General features: G+C 49.3%; 1 protein-coding gene across 1 annotated transcript in view; it reads left to right on the forward strand.

Moving 5' to 3' along the window:
- DPYD (dihydropyrimidine dehydrogenase) overlaps window positions 1–22,205 on the forward strand; it is a 387,253-nt gene that overhangs the window by 230,324 nt on the left and 134,724 nt on the right. Inside the window, exon 13 of the mRNA XM_080648192.1 lies at window positions 150–359. Coding sequence (XP_080504318.1) covers window positions 150–359 — 210 coding nt within the window. The remainder of the gene's footprint in view (window positions 1–149; window positions 360–22,205) is intronic.

Raw genomic sequence — 22,205 nt, forward strand, 5'->3', positions numbered from 1 at the left:
CTCTCTTTTCCTCTCCCTCCCTCTCTGAGATCATAAACACAAAAAAATAAACTACACGAATTCCAATGCTGGGTTTTGTGAAAGGTGATGTGGGGAAAATCAGTGGTAACACAAGACCAACCCTGGCTGCTTGCTTTCCCGCAGGCCAGTACGCAGCCGCCGTCCCCGCCAGGCCCGCGCTGCCCCTCTTCCACACGCCCATCGACCTGGTGGACATCAGCGTGGAGATGGCGGGGCTGAGGTTCATCAACCCTTTCGGCCTCGCCAGTGCGACGCCCGCCACCAGCACCACGATGATCCGCAGGGCCTTTGAGGCCGGCTGGGGCTTCGCCCTGACCAAGACTTTCTCTCTGGACAAGGTAAGGAACGCTCCTGAGGCCGTGTACCCGTCTAGCGTGTACTCCCGTGGGGGCATAGACCCTGTAGTGGGAAGGTTTTTCCGACCAAGCGATGATCGTTGTGAAACTACCAGACGAGACTGTGAGTTCACATTCGTCTGTACTTTCCCTTCTATTCCTTCTGTCATCGAAAAGGGGGGTGCGGGTGGGGGTGAGGGGTGGGGGAGAGCATCTATTTATCATTTTGTTTTGTCTAGTAAACATCAAAACTACAAATATTACATAAGCGGCTGTCTCATTTAAGAATCACCATCGCATGAGTTCTTATTAATTGTTTTGTGATTTCTGGGCGTGTGTGAATGAGGACACGGGCCCCCACTCACAGGGAGACAGTGGGGGTGGTCCGCACGTCATCCCGGGATCTAGTTCATGTCGGAAGGAGTCTCGGGGTAAGTCATTGGTGCTGGTCACACACAAGATTTTTCTCGAATTTTTAAACGCGGACACTTTCCCCAAAACACATCGGCTTGAGTTTCATTTGGCTTCTCGGTGGACTCTGTGCTCACACCACCAGCGCCCAGACCTAGAAGAAAATAAACCACACATTCCAGTCACGAGTGACTTTTTTAAAGGACGCAAAGCACGCGGGTGTGTTATCCGAGTGGGACGAGTCAGCCGCGGAGGGTTGACTCAGGAATGAGCTGCAGAATTGAACATTTCTGAAACCTTTATTGATGAAATTTTAAATGCGCAACCTATTGATGTATTTAGTGCTCCCTGGTAGTTAGTAATAATTAATGTATAAGAACGTGGGAATCTGGTGACTAGGAAAAGAGTATCATTATTTAAATCAGCCTTGTCCTCAGGCAAAGAAAATAACAGAGAACAAATCGGCCCCATTAAGCTCACTCTGCTGCTTTCCCTCGGAAGGCTCAGGCGCGGGCGCCCTCACGGCTAGGACGCGCAGCCGTCTCCCTGGGCAGCTTGACGGGCGGCGAGCAAGCCAAGTCAGGAAAATCCAGAGAAGCCTCAAAAATTAGGAAAACCAAGGCCTGAGAAAAGACCCCGTAAATATATTCTGTTTAAGTAGCTAAAGGGAGGTCGTTTTCCCAACAAAACATTGGCTGGATATTTAGAAATAATTTTGCTGAAGCAACGGGTATACACATACAGAACGCAGTGAATTAAGCTGTAGAATATTCTTAATTGATGGTTCACAACCTTGTGGAATATCGATCCCATATTTGTCTTTGTTTCAATCCATCCTTTATGAAGGACTCAGAAGCCATCATCAGAGGTCTAACCCCCTGGGGAACACGGAGCCTCTGATAGCCCTGAACAGCGACATCAGTCACAGCACTCGAGCGTGTTTATGTGTAAGCCCCAATAGGTTGCTCATCGGGGACTCCTGAGGAAGTGCAGCCAAACTAAAACACAGCAAACAAGCCACAGCAGCCAGTGTTTGCTCTGGAGCTGCTGTTTTCTTTGCTGCAAAATTGAATTCTGATTCATCAGAGACTCCAGCCCTCGCTCCACCGGCGACAGGCATTGATTCGGGGCGCCGTCTCCTTCCGCCCCCCGGGCAGCGCCCTTTATTAAGACCAGCAGCAGAGGCCGCTGTGGCCGCCCCCTCCCTCCTCACCCTCTAATTTGAATTTAATCTCTCAGTTCTGGAGTCCGTGGGGCCATTTCCGAAGGACAGTGATGAGCAAATGCAAATTAAATTTGGCACATAAACCAGAAGGGTGGGGTCAGGACGCGCGCTGTCACCCCATCTGGAGAGGGTGGGGGACACAGTGGCTGTGCAAGGCTGTCTTAAATGTATCCGTGAAGCTCGTACCGACCGAAGCGATGCTGTCGCCATGGGGTTATATAATGCCCGTTTCAAAAGCAGTGATTTTCCATAGAGGATTTTGCCAACCAGCCTGCTTGCTTCATAGAGATTTGTTATTATTATTATCATTATTTTTGGTTTCTTATGTTGTCCCTAGTTGGTAATGATGCCTGTTGTGAATAGATAATTGCCTGTTGAGCTGTGGTGCCTTCTCACGTTTGAAATGCTGCGTCTCCGACCCAGGGGTATACACGCAGCCGCTACAAAAGCCGTCCGTTCCAGGGGTGTGAGCGCCCTACCTCTGTGTGACGTCATAGCACAGCAGCTTAGAAGCACCCGGCCAGCTGTTTGTTGTGCCAATTCCAGACTCCGCTCAGTGGGTGTTAGCGCGCAGAACCTTGGCATTTGCAGTGTGGATGCTCCTCACATGACAGAGGCTATTCTGTGGTGCTTTGTTATCACAGGAAATATTAATATTTCACGATACAGTTTTGAGGCAGCGCCGTTTGCCGAGCCTGCGTAGGATAAAGAAATGACAAGCCTGCGGGGAGGTTGTAGGTCGTAGACATGAGCGCCCTGGCGAGGCAGTGCTGGAAGCTGTGTCCTCCTGTCCTGCTTGGGGGTGGGGGGGTAAGGGGGCTCCCCAGATTGACAGCTAATTGGCACTGATTTCTACAGCAGATGTGTTCAGGGGAACTTGCTTTACCTTTCCTCTTTTTTGGGGGGGAGTTTGGGACATGCGTTTGATTTCCATCCGGGAGATCTTTCTAAGCTCTTGGCATTTCTCAGGGCGGATTGAGGCCTCACAGGCTGCGGCCACGGAGACCAGGGCCTTCCAGGGAGACGCCGTTGCTCTCTCAGCGCAGAGAAACCCCATCACGCTCCCTGCGCGGCTTGGGTAACGGCTGCACGGGCTTTCTTTAGGGAGACAAGCGATCAGACGGTTCATGTCAGGTATAAAATGAGCTGTGTTTGCTTTTGTGTTAAATGACATCGAAGATGGCTTCCTTCCCAAGTCAGTCATTCCTACAGTGTCCCCAGATCCCGGCACGCCCTTTCCTGGGGTTCTGTTCATGCTTTAGAAGGCTGATAGCTACAGTGCCATCATAAAAACACGTACATACAATTACAGATTACTTCCATGTAAGTATATACTGAGTTCAAGTGCACATTTTGAAAAAGTGGGAGAGAAATCAATCTGCCTACCTCGGTTTCAGCTAAACTATCAGGACATACCCGAGAAATGCTGTGTAAACTGGGAAGGTTAGAGATTGTTCAGCGGGCACATGAAATGAACTCCTGACCTGTGTTCACATTATGCTGATAGGAAATCAGAACACTTTGTTTTTGCCTGGCCAGGGGTTGAGCATCGACCTATGAACCAGGAGGTCACGGTTGGGTTCCCGGTCAGGGCACACCCCCAGGTTGCAGGCTCCATCCCCATGAGGGGGCGTGCAAGCGGCAGCCGACCAGTGATTCTCTCTCATCCTTGATGTTTCTGTCTCTTTCTCTTTCCCTCTCCCTTCTTCTCTCTGAAATCAATACAAACATTTTAAAATTTTTGTTTTTGTTAATTACATCGTAACTTCTTTTCATCTCAGGTAGCTACACGTTACATACTGCAGACATATAACATCTAACTACAGGTGCATATACCTTCACCACAACACAGATAAATCAAGAAGTGTTTATCACTCTCCTAACCCACGTTCCAGCTTAAGCGAAATTTCATTCTATTTGTAAGTTGTATTTAGATATTAGTGAACTTGGGATTGACTTTTAGTAACAATGTCTTAGATCCACATATGTCATTTTAATCACGTCAAATGATTGGATAAGTAGGTGAGCACATGATGAGTCTCAACATAAACACTGAGGGAGGTAAACACTGAGAATATTAAAGGCTCTTCGTTATTTCTTTGGACCCAAAGTATCGATTGTAGCCGTTTCCATCAGATCCAGCCTCATGGCACAATCCCGCTTAGTGTCCAGGAAGAGGGTGGTAAATGCGTCATAAATACCGTTGTCTAAGCGAGGGAATAAATGAACGGAGAGATTTCTGGCAGCGGCACGTTGAAGGTTTCTTTTTTAAAGCCGCGTGAACAGACAGTTAACACCTAAAACATTGGCTGCTCTGAATGTTGCTCCCAATCAGAGGCAAAAAGGCCGGTTTAAAATGTTCACATCCTGTGTTTCTTTCTAGAGTGTGTACACATGTGAACATGGTCAGGGCATGTGCCCAGGTTGGCAGGCCACGTGCCCGGGGCATTTCTAAGCGCATGGGTGGCACAGGCAGACACAGGTTGTTGAGTAGGCCTGAAAGAGGTTAAAAAGGCAGAGAACGTTGGGGAAACAGAATCAGCGTTGCGCAGGGTTGGGAAGGGACGTGGACGTTGTGTGGCCACCCTCCCCAAGGCCCTGTGTCCGTGGCCCAGGCAGAAGAGACAGCTGTTCTGAGCGCTTCCAGGGGCACGGGACAGGCTGTCCTTGGGGCGATGCAGCCTGCCCAGCGGCACGGACCTGGAGGAATGCCGGCCTCTGTTGGTCACCAGCAATGTCCTCGCCCCGGCTCTGCCACTCAACCAGGGCGCCGCTCTCGCCACCGCTGCATGCCAGTGACCTGCTGTGGGTTCTGCAGGTGGGCACACCGCCTGGAGCCCTGCGGGCTGGGCCGGGCCGGGCTCTCCGTGCCACGTGGTTTCATCCTCAAGGATTCGGTGCTGGGCTTGCTGGCGGGCGGCCGTGTTTTTAACAGGCGAGGGGGGATATTGCGAGGCCAAGGCTCAGACATGGCACGAAGCAATGCCCATGGCGTTCTGCCACTCGGGACGGAGCGGGAGGCCAGACCAGGGGCCTGGAGCCACGGTGTCTCCTCCCCCTCAGGCTTCTGTCCGCCAGGCCAGAATTGGAACCGCGGCGATTTGACCCAAACCCAGCTCTGCCCTGTGTGTCGTGCTGCTTCCTTCTGGACCCAGTCTGGACCTCATGACTTCCTGCCTGAAATGAAGGCAGCGTGGCGCCATCGGCGTTCGGCAGAGGCTGGGGTTCGGCTGAGCAGGTGACCTGCAGCCTCCCCCTGGCCCCTCACTTTGCCTGCTCCAAGGCGAGCGGCGCCTACAATTTTATTTCTATTCAGGTACCACATACATGTTCATGGACACAGAGAGAGAATAAAAACAGAATTTTAAAAATATGTTGTTATTGGTTTCAGAGAGGAAGGGAGAGGGAGAGAGAGAGAGAGAAACATCCATGATGAGATAATCATGGACCGGCTGCCTCCTGCAGGCCCCTGACTGGGGACCGAGCCCACAACCCGGGCCTGTGTCCTGACCGGGAATCGAACTTGTGACCTCCTGGTTCAGACGTCGGCGCTCAACCACGGAGCCATGCTGGCTGGGCAAGACAGAATTTTTTATAACAACCCTCTGGGAATCCATTGTCCTCCGAGTTCCAGGGGGCAGCCCTCCCTCCCTCAGGGCCCTGGCTGCCTGGTGAGCGCCGGCTGGGTCCTCACACAGCGGCCCCTGCTTCTCGTTCAGTTCGCGCATCACAGATGCCCTCCTCCCAGAAGCCTCTGCGGACCACTCACGCTCGGCCTCTGTGAGTCGCATTCTCGGGTGGTTTTCTCCTTGGCTGCACTTAGCGTCACGTGGAATCACCACTCTGGCTGAGTGTTCGTTCTCTGTTTTAGCCGTTAGATGTAAACTCCCGTAAACTCCACGAGAAGAGGGGTGTTGTCTTCCCTGCTCACGGCTGCAAGCCCAGTGCCGAGGACCACGTGTGACGGATGGGGAGGGCGCCAGGCCCACGTGTGCGATGAACGAATCGCTACAGGCCTCTAATTTGAACCGCAGTTCCCCACGACAGCGCTTCCGTGGCGGGGGGACAGCTCCCTGTCCTATCGGCAAGCCTCTCCTTTGTTTTCTTCCCAAAGCGTCTGCTGTCCTTCCCGGAGCAAGATTTGCAGACTTTTTACCATGTAGGTGGTCCGTTCTCCCATGTGGGTTTCAAGACACTTTGCTCAGTCCATATGATTGCTGTTGCCCACATCGGCACAAATCGCGAGCACCTGTCAGCCAGGCGAGAACGCGGGAGTAACGTTGTCAGGACTGTACATGCTGAAAATAATACTCAGACTTGTTAGGAAACATTTCACAAACATGTTACATAATCATGGTTTCGAGACGGGGTACCTCTGTTTGGATTACAATACAGAAAAAGCACAATTACTTTTGCAATGCATTTTAGAAATAAAGATCTAGACTTTTTTAAATCTCTTTATTGATTAAGGTGTTACATATGAAACATTTATTTTATCATGGAGTTTCTCCATGACCTTATCATGAAAGTCTATGAAACCACCAATGAACAGCAGCCCAGTGCATTATTTCCGCTGCTATAGTTCTAGTTTCAAATTTGGTCCCTCACCAATTTCTATGTAGAGAGTGGTATTGTCTCCTGATGTATACATATGCATAAAAATAAAGATTATAAATATATAAACATATTCTATATAAATGTCTCATCTAGGAGATGTTGAAATCCTAAAACTACAAATAATTTCCATGAAGGAATAGTTTGATTTTCACCCAGCTAGTTGCTTTCGTTTGTGACTTAGACTTATTTTATTGAAATCCATAGAAGGCACTCATGGTCCAAAGATGGATGGGTTTATTCGAAGGTATCATTTACATGTAGTCCTCCTGCGGGAGATTTCATCCAAATGTTCAAGACTCTTTAGCCAATTCTTCTATGAAGCAGTCGTGGTTGCTTCAGTGACAAAACAGTGTGTGTGTTTTCACGCCCTATTGTGCATACACTTGCAATATTGAAGCTAAATCTTGCAAATTAGAATGCGTAATAAAAGCTACACCCCATCGCTCCCCAAAGTTCTAAACGAATTACCATCTGGAACCACGCCATGGATCCCAGACTTGGTTTGTTCAATAGAAAAATATAGATTATGTCTCCACACAGAGAAAGAAATGCATGTACTTGGAGCGTTAAGTGTAAATCCTTTCATTGTAGCCAACTGTATTTTAACCAGGTACGTTATTGAAGCTACTGACATTGTTCTCAGGGTTTGTTTGTGTGTGTTTTTTAACCTTTATTGCACATTTTGGGCTAGTTGACTACGAAGCAGGCCAATCAATTTTCCAATATAATTATGTCTTCACTTTTTTTCTGTTTCAGGCAGTGATTTCACACTTGTTAATTAGTTAATCATTTTGGTAGAGGGGAGACTCAAATAGACTTTTTAATAGTGTAAATCGACGTGTACAATTGGATCTGGGTTGGCCGGTGGAAGAACCTCACCTGAAATGGGAACTATCTCTTTTCAGTTCTTTTTTGGTTTGTTTGTCTTGTAAGCAATTGGTGTCAGGGTTAATGGAAAATTCCCATGCTTAATAGCTAAAGGAAATTTCCTTAAAGTATAATCCTGCTGCTTCAACTGACTCTACCCTTATCCTGTTGCACATCATTCTTTCCCAGATTTTACATTTAACTAACTAAAAATACCCGCATTCTGGGTATATTGGGATGGTATAGTCTTCGGTTGAAATGAATGCGGCTTGGATGCCAGTGTGCCCTCGTTGCCTTTGTAGTTTATTGCTTTTTAACAAGGGTTGTAGTCAGTACTATGTAGGCGTGCTCTTACCCTCCCTTAAAAACTCTTAAGTACAAAACCCAGTGATTATCTCACTGTCAAATTTTTATTAAAGACATATATGCTGTCTGGCCCATGTGGCTCAGTGGTTGAGCGTCAACCTGTGGACCAAGAGGTCTTTGGTTCAGTTCCCGTTCAGGGCACAGGCCCAGGTTGTGGGCTTGATCCCCAGTAGGGGGCGTGCAAGAGGCCGCCGAACGACGTTTCTCTCTCATTGACGTTCCTCTCTGTATCCCTCTCCGTTCCTCTCTCTACAATCAGTAAAGATATTTCTAAGAAGCCATATGTACCACACTTCGTTGGGAGACTTCCCCTTTAAAATTGCAGTTCTCCTTCGGCTCCTTTCCTTCTGACGTACAATGGACTGCAATCCAGTCACCGCTGCTCCTGGGGTAGCTGCGATCCGATGCTGGAGGCAGTGGCTGGTCTTGTCAAGAAATCTTCAGCCAAATGGCCTTTCCATGCACCAGTTACCTTTACTGGCCCGGCCTCCCCATCTGCGCCTGCACTTGAGCTAAGTCCACTGCCCTTTCCCTCCGGTTCTGCTTAATCCTTTGGAAGTTTTCCACAATATCCCATATGTTTGGAATGACTCATCATTACTCTTCTGCCAGATCCTCCCTCAATTAAAGTTTAAATTTATCTAAAAATGTCACCATGCCTTGTGATTGACCAGCGCTGGATCCTGAGAGCTCTTACTAATGTCCTATACATACAGATGCAGAAGTGACCTTTGCTCCAGAAAACATAAACTCTAATTCAAGTTCAGAAAGTGTAGACACAGGAGGGCTGAATATTCACATCAGGCAGCAGGATTCATAACTTAAATTGCTCCTTACTGAGCAGTGCTTCCCTCAATTGTTTTTGCCATTCAAATCTTCAGTGTTGAAAGTATCACACGTGGCCCCTTTACCCCCACATTGACCCCTCTAGCCCACCCCGCCACCTGCCCAGGCCTTCCCCACCCTGTTGTCTGTGTCCATGGGTTATGCATCCATGCGTACAGGTCTTCGGTTGATCTCTTCCCACCCAGCCACCCCTGCCTTCCCTTTGAGATTCATCCCCTGTTCCATGCTTCTGTCTCTGGACCTGTTTTGTTCATTAGATTCTATATGTGAGTGAGATCCTGGGATACTTGTCCCTCAATTTTGTAAGCAGAACGATGACTGTGGAGTGGAGCTGGGTCTTGGTTGGAGGCGGAAGGGAGAATACGTGGTTGTCCCTGGCCCAGCGGGCCCGGAATATCCAGGGTTCAGCAGCTGAATGTTACGTTAGTAGCTGTGGAGACGGGGGGAAAGGCCTCATACTTACTAGTAGGCACAGAACTTAAACGTGATGGTATAGACAGCAGGCGCCTAACGAGGTGGTCAGCTGAGGAATTACATAATCCAGTTTGGAAGTCGCTGCCAATCATAGGGTTGCTCCCATTCGCCATCTCAGTAATGCTTTCCACGTTTCCCCTCACGCAGTCTCTCTTCTGGTCCAGCCAGTCCAATCACCGGGCTTGTGTCTGCATCATCTGCGCCTTCATTTCGCCGTTCCCCGTTTTTAACCTCCTCCTCCTCTGCAGGTAGGAGAAGGCCAGTGATGACCGAGGCCTCGTGGCTTTGTCTGCCAGTGGCTATCTTCTCTTTCTTCTCTGGGCCGTTGCAGAATTTTACTCAGCTGACAGAGTGGGTTCTCTCCGGGTTTGCCCTGTGTCCCTCCCTAATGTAAGCCTCTGGGGGCCTGGCCGGGTCCTGTGACCTTCCAGTGAAGGAGGAAGGAAGTGCCTGTTGACTAGTCCCCTTTCGAATCAGCAAGACTTCTGTGTTTTGAAATGTAGCACATCTTTTTTTTTAGTTTATGGATTTCAGAGAGGAAGGGAGAGGGAGAGAGAAATATCAAAGATGAGAGAGAACCATTGATGGGCTGCCTCCTGCACGCCCCACCCTGGGGATGGAGCCCTCAGCCTGGGCATGTGCCCTGACCGGGAATCGAACCGTGACTTCCTGGTTCATAGGTCAACGCTCAACCGCTGAGCCATGCCAGCCAGGCTGAAATGTAATACGTTGTTGAGCAGTGTCGTGAATATTAAATGGGTAAATATCACTACTTGGTGATGAACAGTTACACCTTCTTGGATAAATAGAACGTCTGCAGCTTTAATGTCCTTCTTTAGGAGACCGAAACGTTTCAGGCTCTTTTCCGGGAGTGCATTCGGGGGTTCTTCAGCACCTCCTCCCTCCATGGAAGCCTCCCTTAGAGGAGGCGGTGTTTTACCCGCATGTTAAATTGTGGTTTTTACAGTAAATCATACTAGTTGTTATTCAGATACTACAGTGGTCTCCCTTGGTTAACGGGCTTTAGTCTAGTAGGTTTGTTACCATTGTCATTAGCTAGCTATTAATATTAATAATGGGAGGAGCGCACAGGGGCGGCCAGACATGATCAGCAGGGCCATCTGGGCTTCACCAGGAAGCTGCAACGTCACACTCCCCAGGGAGCCACCCCTCCATTCCCCACAGATCACTGGGGAAGGGGTCCACCCCTCCATTCCCCACAGATCACTGGGGAAGGGGTCCACCCCTCCATTCCCCACAGATCACTGGGGAAGGGGGCCAGCGAAGGGGGAGGTGGGTGCATGCGCAGTGAAGTCAGGGTGACGCAGGGGAGGTGCTTGTCTGTCATTCTAACCTGGGAGCAAAGATCATTGGCTGGAGCCACGGCAAGCACGCAGAGTTTGGGAATACATAATAAAGGAGTGCGCTCTCTTGTTCCTCTCGCCTCGCTCCTGCTTCCTGCCCTCGCCTGTCTCCCTCACACCCATGCGGCCCTGGGACCCCACGCAGTGCCTGCTGGGAGCACAGCTCAGGTGGCCAGGTCCTGGGCAGGACTGCGCTTCGGCATGGGACGGAGGCTGCGCGTGGCGTTAGCTAGCACGCTCTGCTGATGACCAAGCAGGACATTTTCCTGCCGGATCAAGGGAGATGGGATCTTGGAAACTCAGGGGTTTAATTCCACGGAAATAAAACTTCCCACAATATCTTATCCTCCTGGGGGAGCCTCAGGAAATTCTTATTCCAGCAGCACCCCAACAAACCCACTTCTACCAATAACAGGTCGACACAGATCAGAAATGTTACTGAAATGACCACAGACAGAGCCAGTGGCGGAGCATAACCCATAGAACGTTCAGTGCGGAGTGCCGCACCTTACACTGTGAACTAAAACAGGGCAAGAAGTTGGTTCTGTGGCCATTTCTGGAGCACGTGCCTGAAGTATCTTCAAGATAGGACTACCAGTGTTCATAAAAGACAAGTTTACCAGCAGCTCGGTGATTGGACAGGCTCCGTCCGGACTGCCCCCCGGTCCGGTCCTATCCCCACGTCCTTGCCCAGACCGCGTGGCGCCAGGTTGAGGCCCGAGGAGCGGGCACTGGGGCGGTGGAATGTGGAGACGGAAGGGCTGTCACAGCAGTCAGTAAGATCTGAGAGGTGTTGACTAATTGCCTGCTAATTACACAGTAAATTGTCTAATTAAGCTGATGGCTAATTAGGGGAGCTTGCACAGCAGTCTTGTGGAATTTGTGTCTGATGTCTGGGAAGCAGCTTGTGTAATTGGCAAACGGGTAGCGTTGGCAGGCGCGGGACTGGGGCGCTCACTGCGGCGGATGACAGAGGACGGCTCTCCCGGAAACAAAGAGGCTGTCACTTCTCTTCCGAGGGTTTTGTTTCCGTTTTGCAGCCGTTCTGAGGTGAGTGACGGAGAAATGCATCGGAAGCCTGAGCCGCGTGAGAGAAGGAGGCTGGGAATGTGCCCCAGCTGTAAACTGTGTGGCCTGCCCGCCGCTCATCAGCTCAAGGCTGTGTCACAGGGGATTGATTTGCAGACACGTTTTGTTCTTCCCAGTCCTCCTTGTAACACGTGCAAAAAGAACAAGTACACACCCGGCTGGCATGGCTCGGAGGTTGAACGTTGGCCCACGAACCAGGAGGTCACGGTTCTCTTCCCAGTCAGGGCACATGCCCAGGTTGCACACTAGGACCCCAGCAGGGGTGTGCAGGAGGCAGCCAATCAGTGATGCTCTCTCCTCATTGATGTTTCTCTCTCTCCCTCTCCCCTCTGAAATCAATTTTTAATTTGATAATCCCATAGACAAAACCGGTTTGGCTCAGTGGATAGAGCGTCGGCCTGCGGACTGAAGGGTCCCGGGTTCAATTCCGGTCAAGGGCATGTACCTTGGTTGCGGGCACATCCCCAGTAGGGGGTGTGCAGGAGGCAGCTGGTTGATGTTTCTCTCTCATCGATGTTTCTAGCTCTCTATCCCTCTCCCTTCCTCTCTGTAAAAAATCAATAAAATATATTTAAAAAAAATAAAAAGATAATCCCATAATCCTAAAGAAAATACCTCTTTTATAAAGCCTAAGAATATCATCATGACTGATTAGAACACATAAAAACTCTGAGTTCATTATTGAATGTTGAATTTATGCCTCAGAGTTCACTATAAAATATTAGACACTGGAGGCCCTGCGCACGATTAAATTGTGTGCCTGTAGGGTCCCCTAGGCCCAGCCTGCCATCAGGACCATGTCCACCACCCCGGGACACCTCGCATGCTCCGTGGACGCTGCCGGTGCCCCGCGACGCTCTCAGCTCGTGCCCGTTCCCCACACGCCACCTCCCCCCTCCCCCCCCCCACCCAAACCCTGCTGCCGGCCGCGTGCATCCCCGCCCCACCCCCGCAGTGGGAGCACCTGCGCTCGTCACCTGGGGACCCGCACCGCACTCCCCACCCCCCCACCCAGCACCCTGCACCCTCTTTGCCCACCACCCCTCCCCCCACCCCCCACCCCGCCAGCCCTGCCTCATGAGGCATGAGTCCCAGCACGCGCGAGAGGTGCCCCATGCACCTCCCGGTGACTGGTGGTTTGGTCATGATGCCGTTGCGGCGTCACAACCACAGGCCTTTTATGATACAGATGATACCGTTTGAGTTTGGATAACACTTTAAAGACAAAAAAAAAAATTTCTTTGCAACAAGAGAATTTTCATTTTATCGTATATGGAATTTACCGTGCAGCCAGCGTTTGTTTTTAATGGTGTAAATTGTAAATACAAAATATTTCAGTACCTAACTGAATCATTTCTGAATGGATGCAAGTATGTTTGCTGACTGACCTGCAAGATCTGAGGCCTTTACAGAAACGCTTTAGGAGTCTGTCCTTGATGGCGGAGGAACGTAGCTCCTCTAAACGTTGTCTGTGGCTGAAATGCGCAATGAAAATTCACCCTGTAAACAGGCCAAATAGCCCATTGGAGGCCACAGGTGCCTGGCAGTGAAGGCGGGCACACGCCCAGCGTGCTTCGCGAGACACCTGCACACAGGTGACCACTTCTGTACCATTTGCACCACATCCCAACACTTCCTGCAGATTTTGAGATAAGATCTTGGAGAAAACATTGGGCTGCAGTTGAAGCAAAAGGCCACAGGTACACGATGAACCTTGGATTTACACTTTCATGTTAATAAAACAAAAGGAAATTTTAAGCATTTCAAAGCTAGATTTCTGTGAAACGTTAAAGAAGGCCTTAGTTAAATTACGGCATCGTTTTTTTTTTTTCTGCTCTCCAAGCAAATAAAATGTGTTTCTGTATGTAGTTGGACAGGCATATGTATTTTTTGTTCCCACTGTTTTTCATGAAGAATTTGAGTTTATGTAAATACTATATGTTTTTAAACAGCAAGAGAGAAATACACATTGTGCACTCTCTAAAATGCCTTTGAATTGGCATCAACCTTGGAGATATAGGTATGGTACATGAAAATATTTACTATTTTAACACAAAGTGTTTTTCAACCTGCTTTAAAGCAATACTTTAAAATATAAAGTCACTGGTATAAAAATGATGTGAAAAAAAACACCATTATTTTGAGCACAAAGCAAAATCATATTCATTTCATTTGGAGACTTAGGTTATAAAGTCTTAGAAGATTTATAAGGAAATTATGCAAAATAGAAGAAAAGTGAATTTACCAAAGGAATACAAGGTTAAGCATTGAAATTGCTTCTTTAAAGACATGTCTCCTGAGGGAGAAAAATCAGATAGAGGTCAGGGTTGCAATCCAAATATTCTACATTTTGACCTCAGTTTTTTTGTGTGTTTTTTTTTCATTTTATTCCTCAGAGAGAGAGAGAACATAAAAATTTTACTTATTGTGATAAAAGTTTGCATAAAAAGAAACCAGGTAGATCTGGCTGTCACTGTAAAGTTGTAAAGAAGAATTTTTTCTAGAATACAACCTTTAGGAAAAATGCATTTTTTTAGGTTTACATATAAATTTCACTTTTTTTTCTATTATGTCAAAATTCAGGTAGTTTCCATTTATATATAGTTAACACAAGAATAAATTCTATGTCTCATATGACATGTAAGTCAACTGTCATACTTTATATTTTGGCCTTTAAATATATATATTTCATTCGCATGAAAATGAGTATATGATATGGAATCATTTTCTTTTTTAATAATTAAAAAACATTTATTGATTGATTTTTTTAGAGAGATAGAGACCTGTTTTCTCCAATGTATGCATTCACTGGTTGTGCCCTGACCAGGGATCGAACCCCCAACCTTGAGGCATTGGGATGATGCTCTAACCAACTGAGCTACCTGGCCAGGGATTGGTTTGCCTTTTAATTCCTTGAAGTTTCATCCCTGCAACTTAAAAACTGAAGAGCAAAGAAATACAATATTTAGCAAGCTTAGCCATCAGCCTCACTCTAGAATTACTTGTCTTCCTTTGTAATTTACATATTGTAAAACGCACCCTTTTAAAAATACACACTTCCACGGTTGCTTTGTATGTTCAGAGTTGTGTAGCTCTCATTATGTATTTAATTTAGCACATTTTCATCACTCCAAAAAGGACACCGGTGCCTGTGAGCACCCGCCCCCACTCCCCACATCCCACAGCGCCCGGAGGCCCCTGGTGCACCCTCACCTCCAGGGCTTGCCTGTTTTGTATGAATGGAATCGGACAGTAGGTGATTTTGTGTCTGCTTGCTTTTACTCAGCATGGTATTTTCAGAGATCATGCATGTTGTGGTATGTATCACAACGTCCTTCCTTTTTGTGGCTGTATTACATCGGGATGATCCATACATTGGCTGGTGGGTATTCGGGTGGTTTTTCCCCACTTTTTATCCATAGGTACTATTCCGTTGAATTTTCAGGGATATGTTTTTGAGTGGATGTATGTATCCGGTTCTCTTAGGAACATAGCTAGGCATGGAGTTACTGAGCGAGATGGTAACTGCATGTTTAACATTTCGATGAGCCATTAAACTGTTTTTCAACATAGCTCCACCCAGGCTCCATGCCCGCCAGCCATGCATGAGGCCTGGGGCTCCTTGCCATACTCACCACCATTGTGGTCTTTTTCATTGTGGCCATCAAATAAGTGTGAAGTGGTGTCTCACTGGGGTAGGCCATATCCTGGTATCTTGACAACTAGTATCTTAAAAATAAGAAGGCCCAATAAGAGCGTGTCGTACCAGGCCCTCTATCGTCTCAACACAACTCTTCTATTTGAAGCCCTCACTCCCTCCCCACCTTTTCACAAAAGGAAAGTTTAACAACAGACGTCCTAGGATTTTTAAAATGTAAGTGCTGATGTATTCTTTTTACGGCCATCCCACTGACAGGCACATAAGCGCAGGAATCGGGTTCCTGTGTCCTGCGCCGGTCACGGACACAGGAGGGAGGGAGGAGAGGAGGAGACTGTCCGTGGGACCTTTGCTCACCACCTATAAGGACCTCAGGCGTCTGGAAGGAAAGGGTCCTCCTCGGAGAGGAACCGCGAGGTTCATCCGGAGCGGAAAATGCTGGTACTTCTCCAGATGAGGTACCAGTGCAGCGTTCTAAAGTGTGAGCGCCGTGTAATCAGTCTAAAATGAGATCTAACCCCCTGGCCGGTGTGGCTCAGTGGTTGAGCGTCGACCTGGCAACCAGGAGGTCACGGTTCCATTCCCAGTCAGAGCACATGCCCAGGTTGCAGGTTTGATCCCCAGTAGTGGGCGTGCAGGAGGCAATGGATCAATGATTCTCTTTCATCGATGTTTCTATCGCTCTCTCCCTCTCCCTTCCTCTCTCAAAAATCAATAAGAACACTTTTTGTAATCTAAAGCCAGCCTCCGAGGGGGCAGGTTCCATACCAGAGCAGGATGTGACGTCGTATGGTGAATTAACTGGGCTCAAACACCGTGAGCGTTACCATGGGGTCTAAGTCACTCCTCAGGGTCTGGCTGTGGAAGGAAATCTCAGTCGTGTCCCCCTCCCCAGCTGAGGTGTGGTGACAAATGGTAAACAAATGGTCCCGCACGCCACAGGTTGGAATGTGAACGCGATGGAGTCTAATCCTAGATAATAAAAGGCTAACATGCAAATTGTCCCCTCAGCTGGGAGTTTGGCCAGGGGGCGGGGCCAGCCAACCTCCCTCGTCCCCTCCCCCCGGCCAGCCCGGCCCGTTGGGGCGGCTGGCCGGACCCCACCTGTGCGTGAATTCGTGCACCAGGCCTCTAGTCAGTGAAGATAAGGTGACAGTGGAGCACGCCCGGCTGGTCAGCTCTGAGGGGGACGTTCTCTAAAGGTGGAAAGAAGTACCAGAGGACCAGCTCTGTGTCCACGGAAGTCCATACCCACATCCGGGCGTGCAACTGGCAGCGAGGGGGGGAGGGTCAGGGAGACAGGCAGGGGACACGTTTTTACGCTTTATTAAGACAAGGACACTATGTCTCCCGCTCCCCTGCCCGTCTGTGCCTCCCTGCCCCTGCCCTCCTTCCTCGGGTGGAGCTTGGTCCTTCCCGGAGCCTGCTCAGAATCCAGACAGTACCGGGGTGTGGGCCGGGCCCACGCTGGCTTCCACGGTGCGGGCCTGCTTGGACTCAGAACTTCGCACACGCTCTCTGGCTGGCCTTTTTCACTTAGCATCATGCTCGCCAGGTCCCACAAGATTCCCCTCTGAAGTCCCACAGCTCCAGGCGTCCTGCTTGACTCTTCGTTGGCAGCCATGTTCGTTGGCTTTTCTCTCCCTGGTCCTGGTTCCAGTAAGATTTTTATGTTTCGTGAGTCCCCGGTCCCAGTGCTTGGATTAAAAAAATGACTCTAGCCCAGTGTTCACCGAGTTTGCTAGCGTTTTAAGTCGAGGTTCCGTGTTGGGTGGAGCAGATTCAAGTCAAGGGCCCCTCCAGGAAGGCCTGTGACCCTAGACGCACGCCTTCAGGCCTTACATTTTTACACATTAGACATAATCCCAGGAGCAGCGAAAGAGTTTTCCTCGGAATGAAAGTGCGGCTCTCCGCCCTGACCAGTTTGGCTCAGTGGATAGAGCGTCAGCCTGCGGACTGAAGGGTCCCGGGTTTGATTCCGGTCAAGGGCACGTACCTGGGTTGCAGGCACATCCCCAGTGGGGGGTGTGCAGGAGGCAGCTGATCGATGTTTCTCTCTCATCGATGTTTCTGACTATCCTCTCCCTTCCTCTCTGTAAGAAATCAATAAAATATATTTAAAAAAAAAAAAAAAAAGAAAGTGCGGCTCTCCCTGGCTACCTTCCAGCTGCGTTTCCGGGCGTCGGAATCGCTGGGACAGCCTTGGCCCCGGGGAGCACCCTGCCCCCCCGCTCTCCGTGCGGTATTTCACATGCGTCTGCGTGAGGGATGACGCTGAGACAGTGCGGCCTGCTGGCTGCTGCCCTCTGCATGCATGTTGACTCCTGCCCTCTGCATGCATGTTGACTCCGGAACGTCTCGCTGCGGCCCGTTCCTGAACGTCCCGTAGCGAAGGGGGTAGAGTACACGGAGGAGTGCGTTTTTCAGAGACGCCGCGGGGGGAGTTGTTGATTCTACAAGACATCCTGTCACAGATGAGAGGGAGAGATCAAACCAGCAAGTCGGGCCAATCGGAGGGTTCGCTCATGCATTCCTTCTGCTCAGTGCGGTCCCCCGGCGCCATTAGCATTTTCCCTTCGAAAAATGACAGTCTGCCATGGAGGCAGTAAAAATGTGCAACCTGTGGTTTAAATTATTGATTTTTTAGCATATTGGAGCAGTATTTCACATGGATTTTGTTAGCGATACTTCTGGGTTGGGGCTTTCAAAGGTAATTTGGTATCCAAAGCCTGTTCATATTTGAAAGACTTTTCGTCCCCGGAATTTCTCAGGCTCGGGTGATGGGGTGCGACTTGTATTGTCTCCGGGATGATAAGTAGCAGATCATTGCTGCTGGGACGTGAAGCATAGATCTGCAGGCGGGATCCGTGGTGATTTATGGGGCGTGTGCGGGCGGTGAGGTACTGGCAAAATCAATCTTCATTTGGGCACAAAAGCTGGTTTTATTTTATTTTTAAAAGTTTATCTTTATTGTTGAAAGTATTGGAGATGTTCCCTTTGTCTCTTGTGTGTTTGTTTCCTCACTGCCCCCCCTCCACCCTGCACCCGCCACTCCCAGGCCTTCGCCAGACTATTGTCTGTGCCCATGGGTTATGCATGAAAGCATGTAGGTTCCCTCGGTAATCTTTCCCCATCCCCCTCCACCCCCCTTCCCTCAGAGATTCGTCAGTCTCTTCCATGCTTGTGTGTCTCTGGATCTATTTTGTTCATCGGTTTATGTTGTTCATCAGTTTCCACGTACATGTGAGATCATGTGATCCGTACCTTTCTCTGACTGGCTTATTTCGCTCAGCATCATGCTCTCCAGGTCCCTCCACGCTGTTGCAGAAGGTAAGAGCTCCTTCCTTTTTACAGCCGCGTCGACGGAGCAGTCAGCCACGCTCATCAAAAGCCGATTTTAAAACGAAGGAAAGGGCCCTGTGATGCGAAGGTCTAAAGTCTAGCGGAGCACTGAGCCATCGTGATCAAGCCAACAAGGTGCAGTCCCGTGAGGACGGATTTTAACACAGCCCCTCCCGCTGTGTCAGGCAGACAGAGAATGTGGCCACAGGGAGTGGATTGAAAATCACTTTAAGCCTCCGGCCGCAGCCCGCACGCACGGGAAAGGGAGACGTGGTGACAGGGCAGGGCTTACTGGGGCTGCGTGCACCGTGCGGGTGGCTGGTTACTCACTGCATGCTTCGACTTGGGGAAAAGGCTCCTTAAAAATTACATGCAACCAGCATGGTTTGATCCCAGTCGTTGTGAAGCCGATCCCTGCGACGTGCTGGGGGGATGGGTGGCTGCGCTGAGCTTCCTGCTGCAGAGCGCGCCGTGTGTTGTGAAGTCCGGGAGCGCACGGCAACGGAGGACGCTTCCGGAAACAAAGCCTCTCTCCCCTCCTGGCCGCTGGGGATGGGACGGGTGAAAAACACAGCCTCGGAAGCCATCTTCCTGGGGTCAGCACATAGACTTCGGGGAGCCTGCTGCTCCGGCCTGAGCTGTCCAGGTGCTGCGCCCCTGCGAGCCGGTCTAAAATGGCTTCCCCGGTGCAGCGATGCCACGGAAGTTGGCTGGGGAATCTGATGCTGCTACTTGTGGGGGAAATCCACGTTTAATCTGGGGGTGCTGAGCCCTGGGGCCAAATCCTCCTGTCGAGGCCCCTCCCCATCTCCTGAAAACGTCCTGCAGTGGACACTACGGTTGAGGCAGCGAAGGTGTTACCATGATGGAGATCGTCTGGTTTAATGTTTGCAGCGGCTCGGAGAAACAACACTCGTGTACGAAGACCAGACTGGGGGAAGAGTGCAGGGCCGTGAGGAACGATTCGGGCCGCACGCTGAGAAACGGTGAGGCCCGCCTTCTCGTTCGGGGGCGTCTGCCCCACAGCCAGCGTCAGGCTGCCCAGCGCGGCCTCCCTGACTGTGCGGATGGCGCTTCAAAGTGAAAAGCAAGACTCAGGAGAGCAGTGCGGCCGGCCTCACAGTTACACGGTGTCGAGGCGATCAGTTCGTTTCTGTTTGGGTTTTCAGTTGCAGCAGTAAAGCCACTCGTATCTGCTTCCTTCCCCCATCCATTCGGTGCCTCCCCGATGGAAAACCATTTTCCAAATTCTACAAAGAGAGGAATAGAAGGGTGGGACATATAATAAAGGAATCAGTTCAACAAGAAGATAAAACTTTGTAAATGTTTATGCACCAGACGTGCGAGCCCCTAAATATAAACAGCAAATATTAACAGACCTAAATGAACACGTAGGCAATCATACAATGCTAGCAGGGCACTCAAAGACCCGCCTACCTCCGTGGATAGATCTCCAGACATAAATTCAATAAGGAAACAGCCTTACATGGACTTAGATATTTACAGAACCCTGCATTCAAAAGCAACAGAATACATATTCTTCTCAAGTGCACACGGAGCATTTTCCAAGATAGATGATATGTTAAGGCCACAAACAAATCATAACAAATTTAAGTGGGCTGAATTGGTATCCAGCATCTCTTCTGACCACCGTAGTGTGAAACTAGAAATTAAGTACCTGAAGAAAACTGGAAAAATTCACAACTATGTGGAGATTAATCAACATGTTACTGAACAACCAATGGATTAAAGAAAGTCAGAAGAGAAATAGTAAAATAACATGAGACAAACGGAATTTGTAGTGTAACACTAAAATTTATGGGATGCAGCAGAAGCCGTTCGAAGAGGGAAGTTCATAGCAATAAATGCCTGCTTCGAGACACAAGAAACGTCCCAAAATAATAACATAATTTTACACCCGAAGAAGCTAGAAACGGAAAGTGAAGTTCAAAGACAGTAGAAGGAAGGGAATAACAAAAATTAAAGCAGAAGTAAATGAAATAGAGACTAAAAAGACAGGTTGGGACTGAGAGACTCAAAATCGAGCTCACTTAGCTGGGAAAAGGACCTGGGGAGGGTCCGTGCAGAGTGACAGAGTGGGAGGGACATGAGTCTCTGGCCGCCTCCTGGCGTCCTCTGGCCACTCTACACTGTGGACACGCATGGTTACCGAAAGGATGCTGAGCAGGTGAGGACACACCCAAGACACCATCAGCTCTGGGCTCCACTGAGACTTTTACCTGCTAGTCCATGGCTCCCTCAGGGTCGAGACCTCCACCTCTGATGTAGCAGCACCTCAGCTAGAGATCCTAGTGACCACACTCCGGGACGAAGTCCAGGCGAAGAGACCTCGGCAGCACCCAGTGTGTCTTGAGTGGGGGATACTGGTACATCCCTGGAGCGATTGTCACAAGGAGGATTTGGCCAGAGGTCACGTCTTTGGGCGTCTACGACGCTAGAACAGAGGTCAGCAAACCAAGGCCCGCCCGCCCGCCCAGATCTGACCCTCTGCCTGGGGTTGTCAGTCAGTCTCATTGGGCCACAGCCATGTCCTCCTCCTCCACTAGCTCCTAAAATTGTGGTCCTGACGATGAACGCAGAGCCCCGTTGCGTGGAACACGTTCCGAGGTCTGGAATTCGCAGTCCCTTGGTTTGCCTGGTGGTTTTTATTTGATTTGATTCCAGTTTATAAAATCTGTGAAGCCATGGTGTATCACCAATTAACCAAAAGCAGTATCCGTTATGAAAGTATAAAAGAGAGAAAAAGAAAACTCGGAAAAACTTTGGAGGACGGCAGGAAGTTTTTCAAACGTCCTTCAGTTCACCCGTCTGCCTTTCCTCAAAAGAGATGTGCGCAAGGCCGTTTGGAGTTCGACCGGCTTTGAAAGCACTTACTGTTCCAAGGCTAATTTTAACCTGTGATGAAGATTGCTTTTTGTATTCCACTGAATGCGACATCAAGTCATTGTTTGTCAAGGCTACAGCGCCCCAGTACACAGCACGCTCTCTACGCGGTGTTTTGTGAAATTATATAATACACGCATCCTTAGGGCCTAACACAGGAAGGAATGCCATGGAGTCGGGAGATTAGCATTAGGAGGACACAGACTTTCAACTTGAGTGTTTCCATGACTCAATCTCCGGGCTGCTTGCCTTAGAGTTAGGGGAGCCTGACTGTCTATTTGCTCAAATGAGTAGTTTTTCCTTAGCCGAATGGCTTCCCCGATTCTTGGCAGAAATAAACTCCCTCTTGCCTCCCTCCCACTGGGTCTTCCCGTGTTAGTCAGGAGGGTATTGGTGGATTTCCTTCAGTAGCCAAAACTGTGTGTGTGTTGCCTGAAGTGATTTTTAAATGAGTTTGAGATTCAAAAAGAAAAAGAAAAAAAGCCACTTTTCTAGGTTCTTCTGGCTGGTTTAAGAATTAAATTGAGCCCTAACTGGTTTGGCTCAATGGATAGAGCATTGGCCTGCGGACTGAAAGGTCCCAGGTTCGATTCTGGTCAAAGGCATGTACCTTGGTTGCGGGCACATCCCCAGTAGGAGGTGTGCAGGAGGCAGCTGATCAATGTTTCTAACTCTCTATCCCTCTC

Source organism: Plecotus auritus (assembly GCF_963455305.1).
Source record: "Plecotus auritus genome assembly, chromosome: 12".
Taxonomy (NCBI): domain Eukaryota; kingdom Metazoa; phylum Chordata; class Mammalia; order Chiroptera; family Vespertilionidae; genus Plecotus; species Plecotus auritus.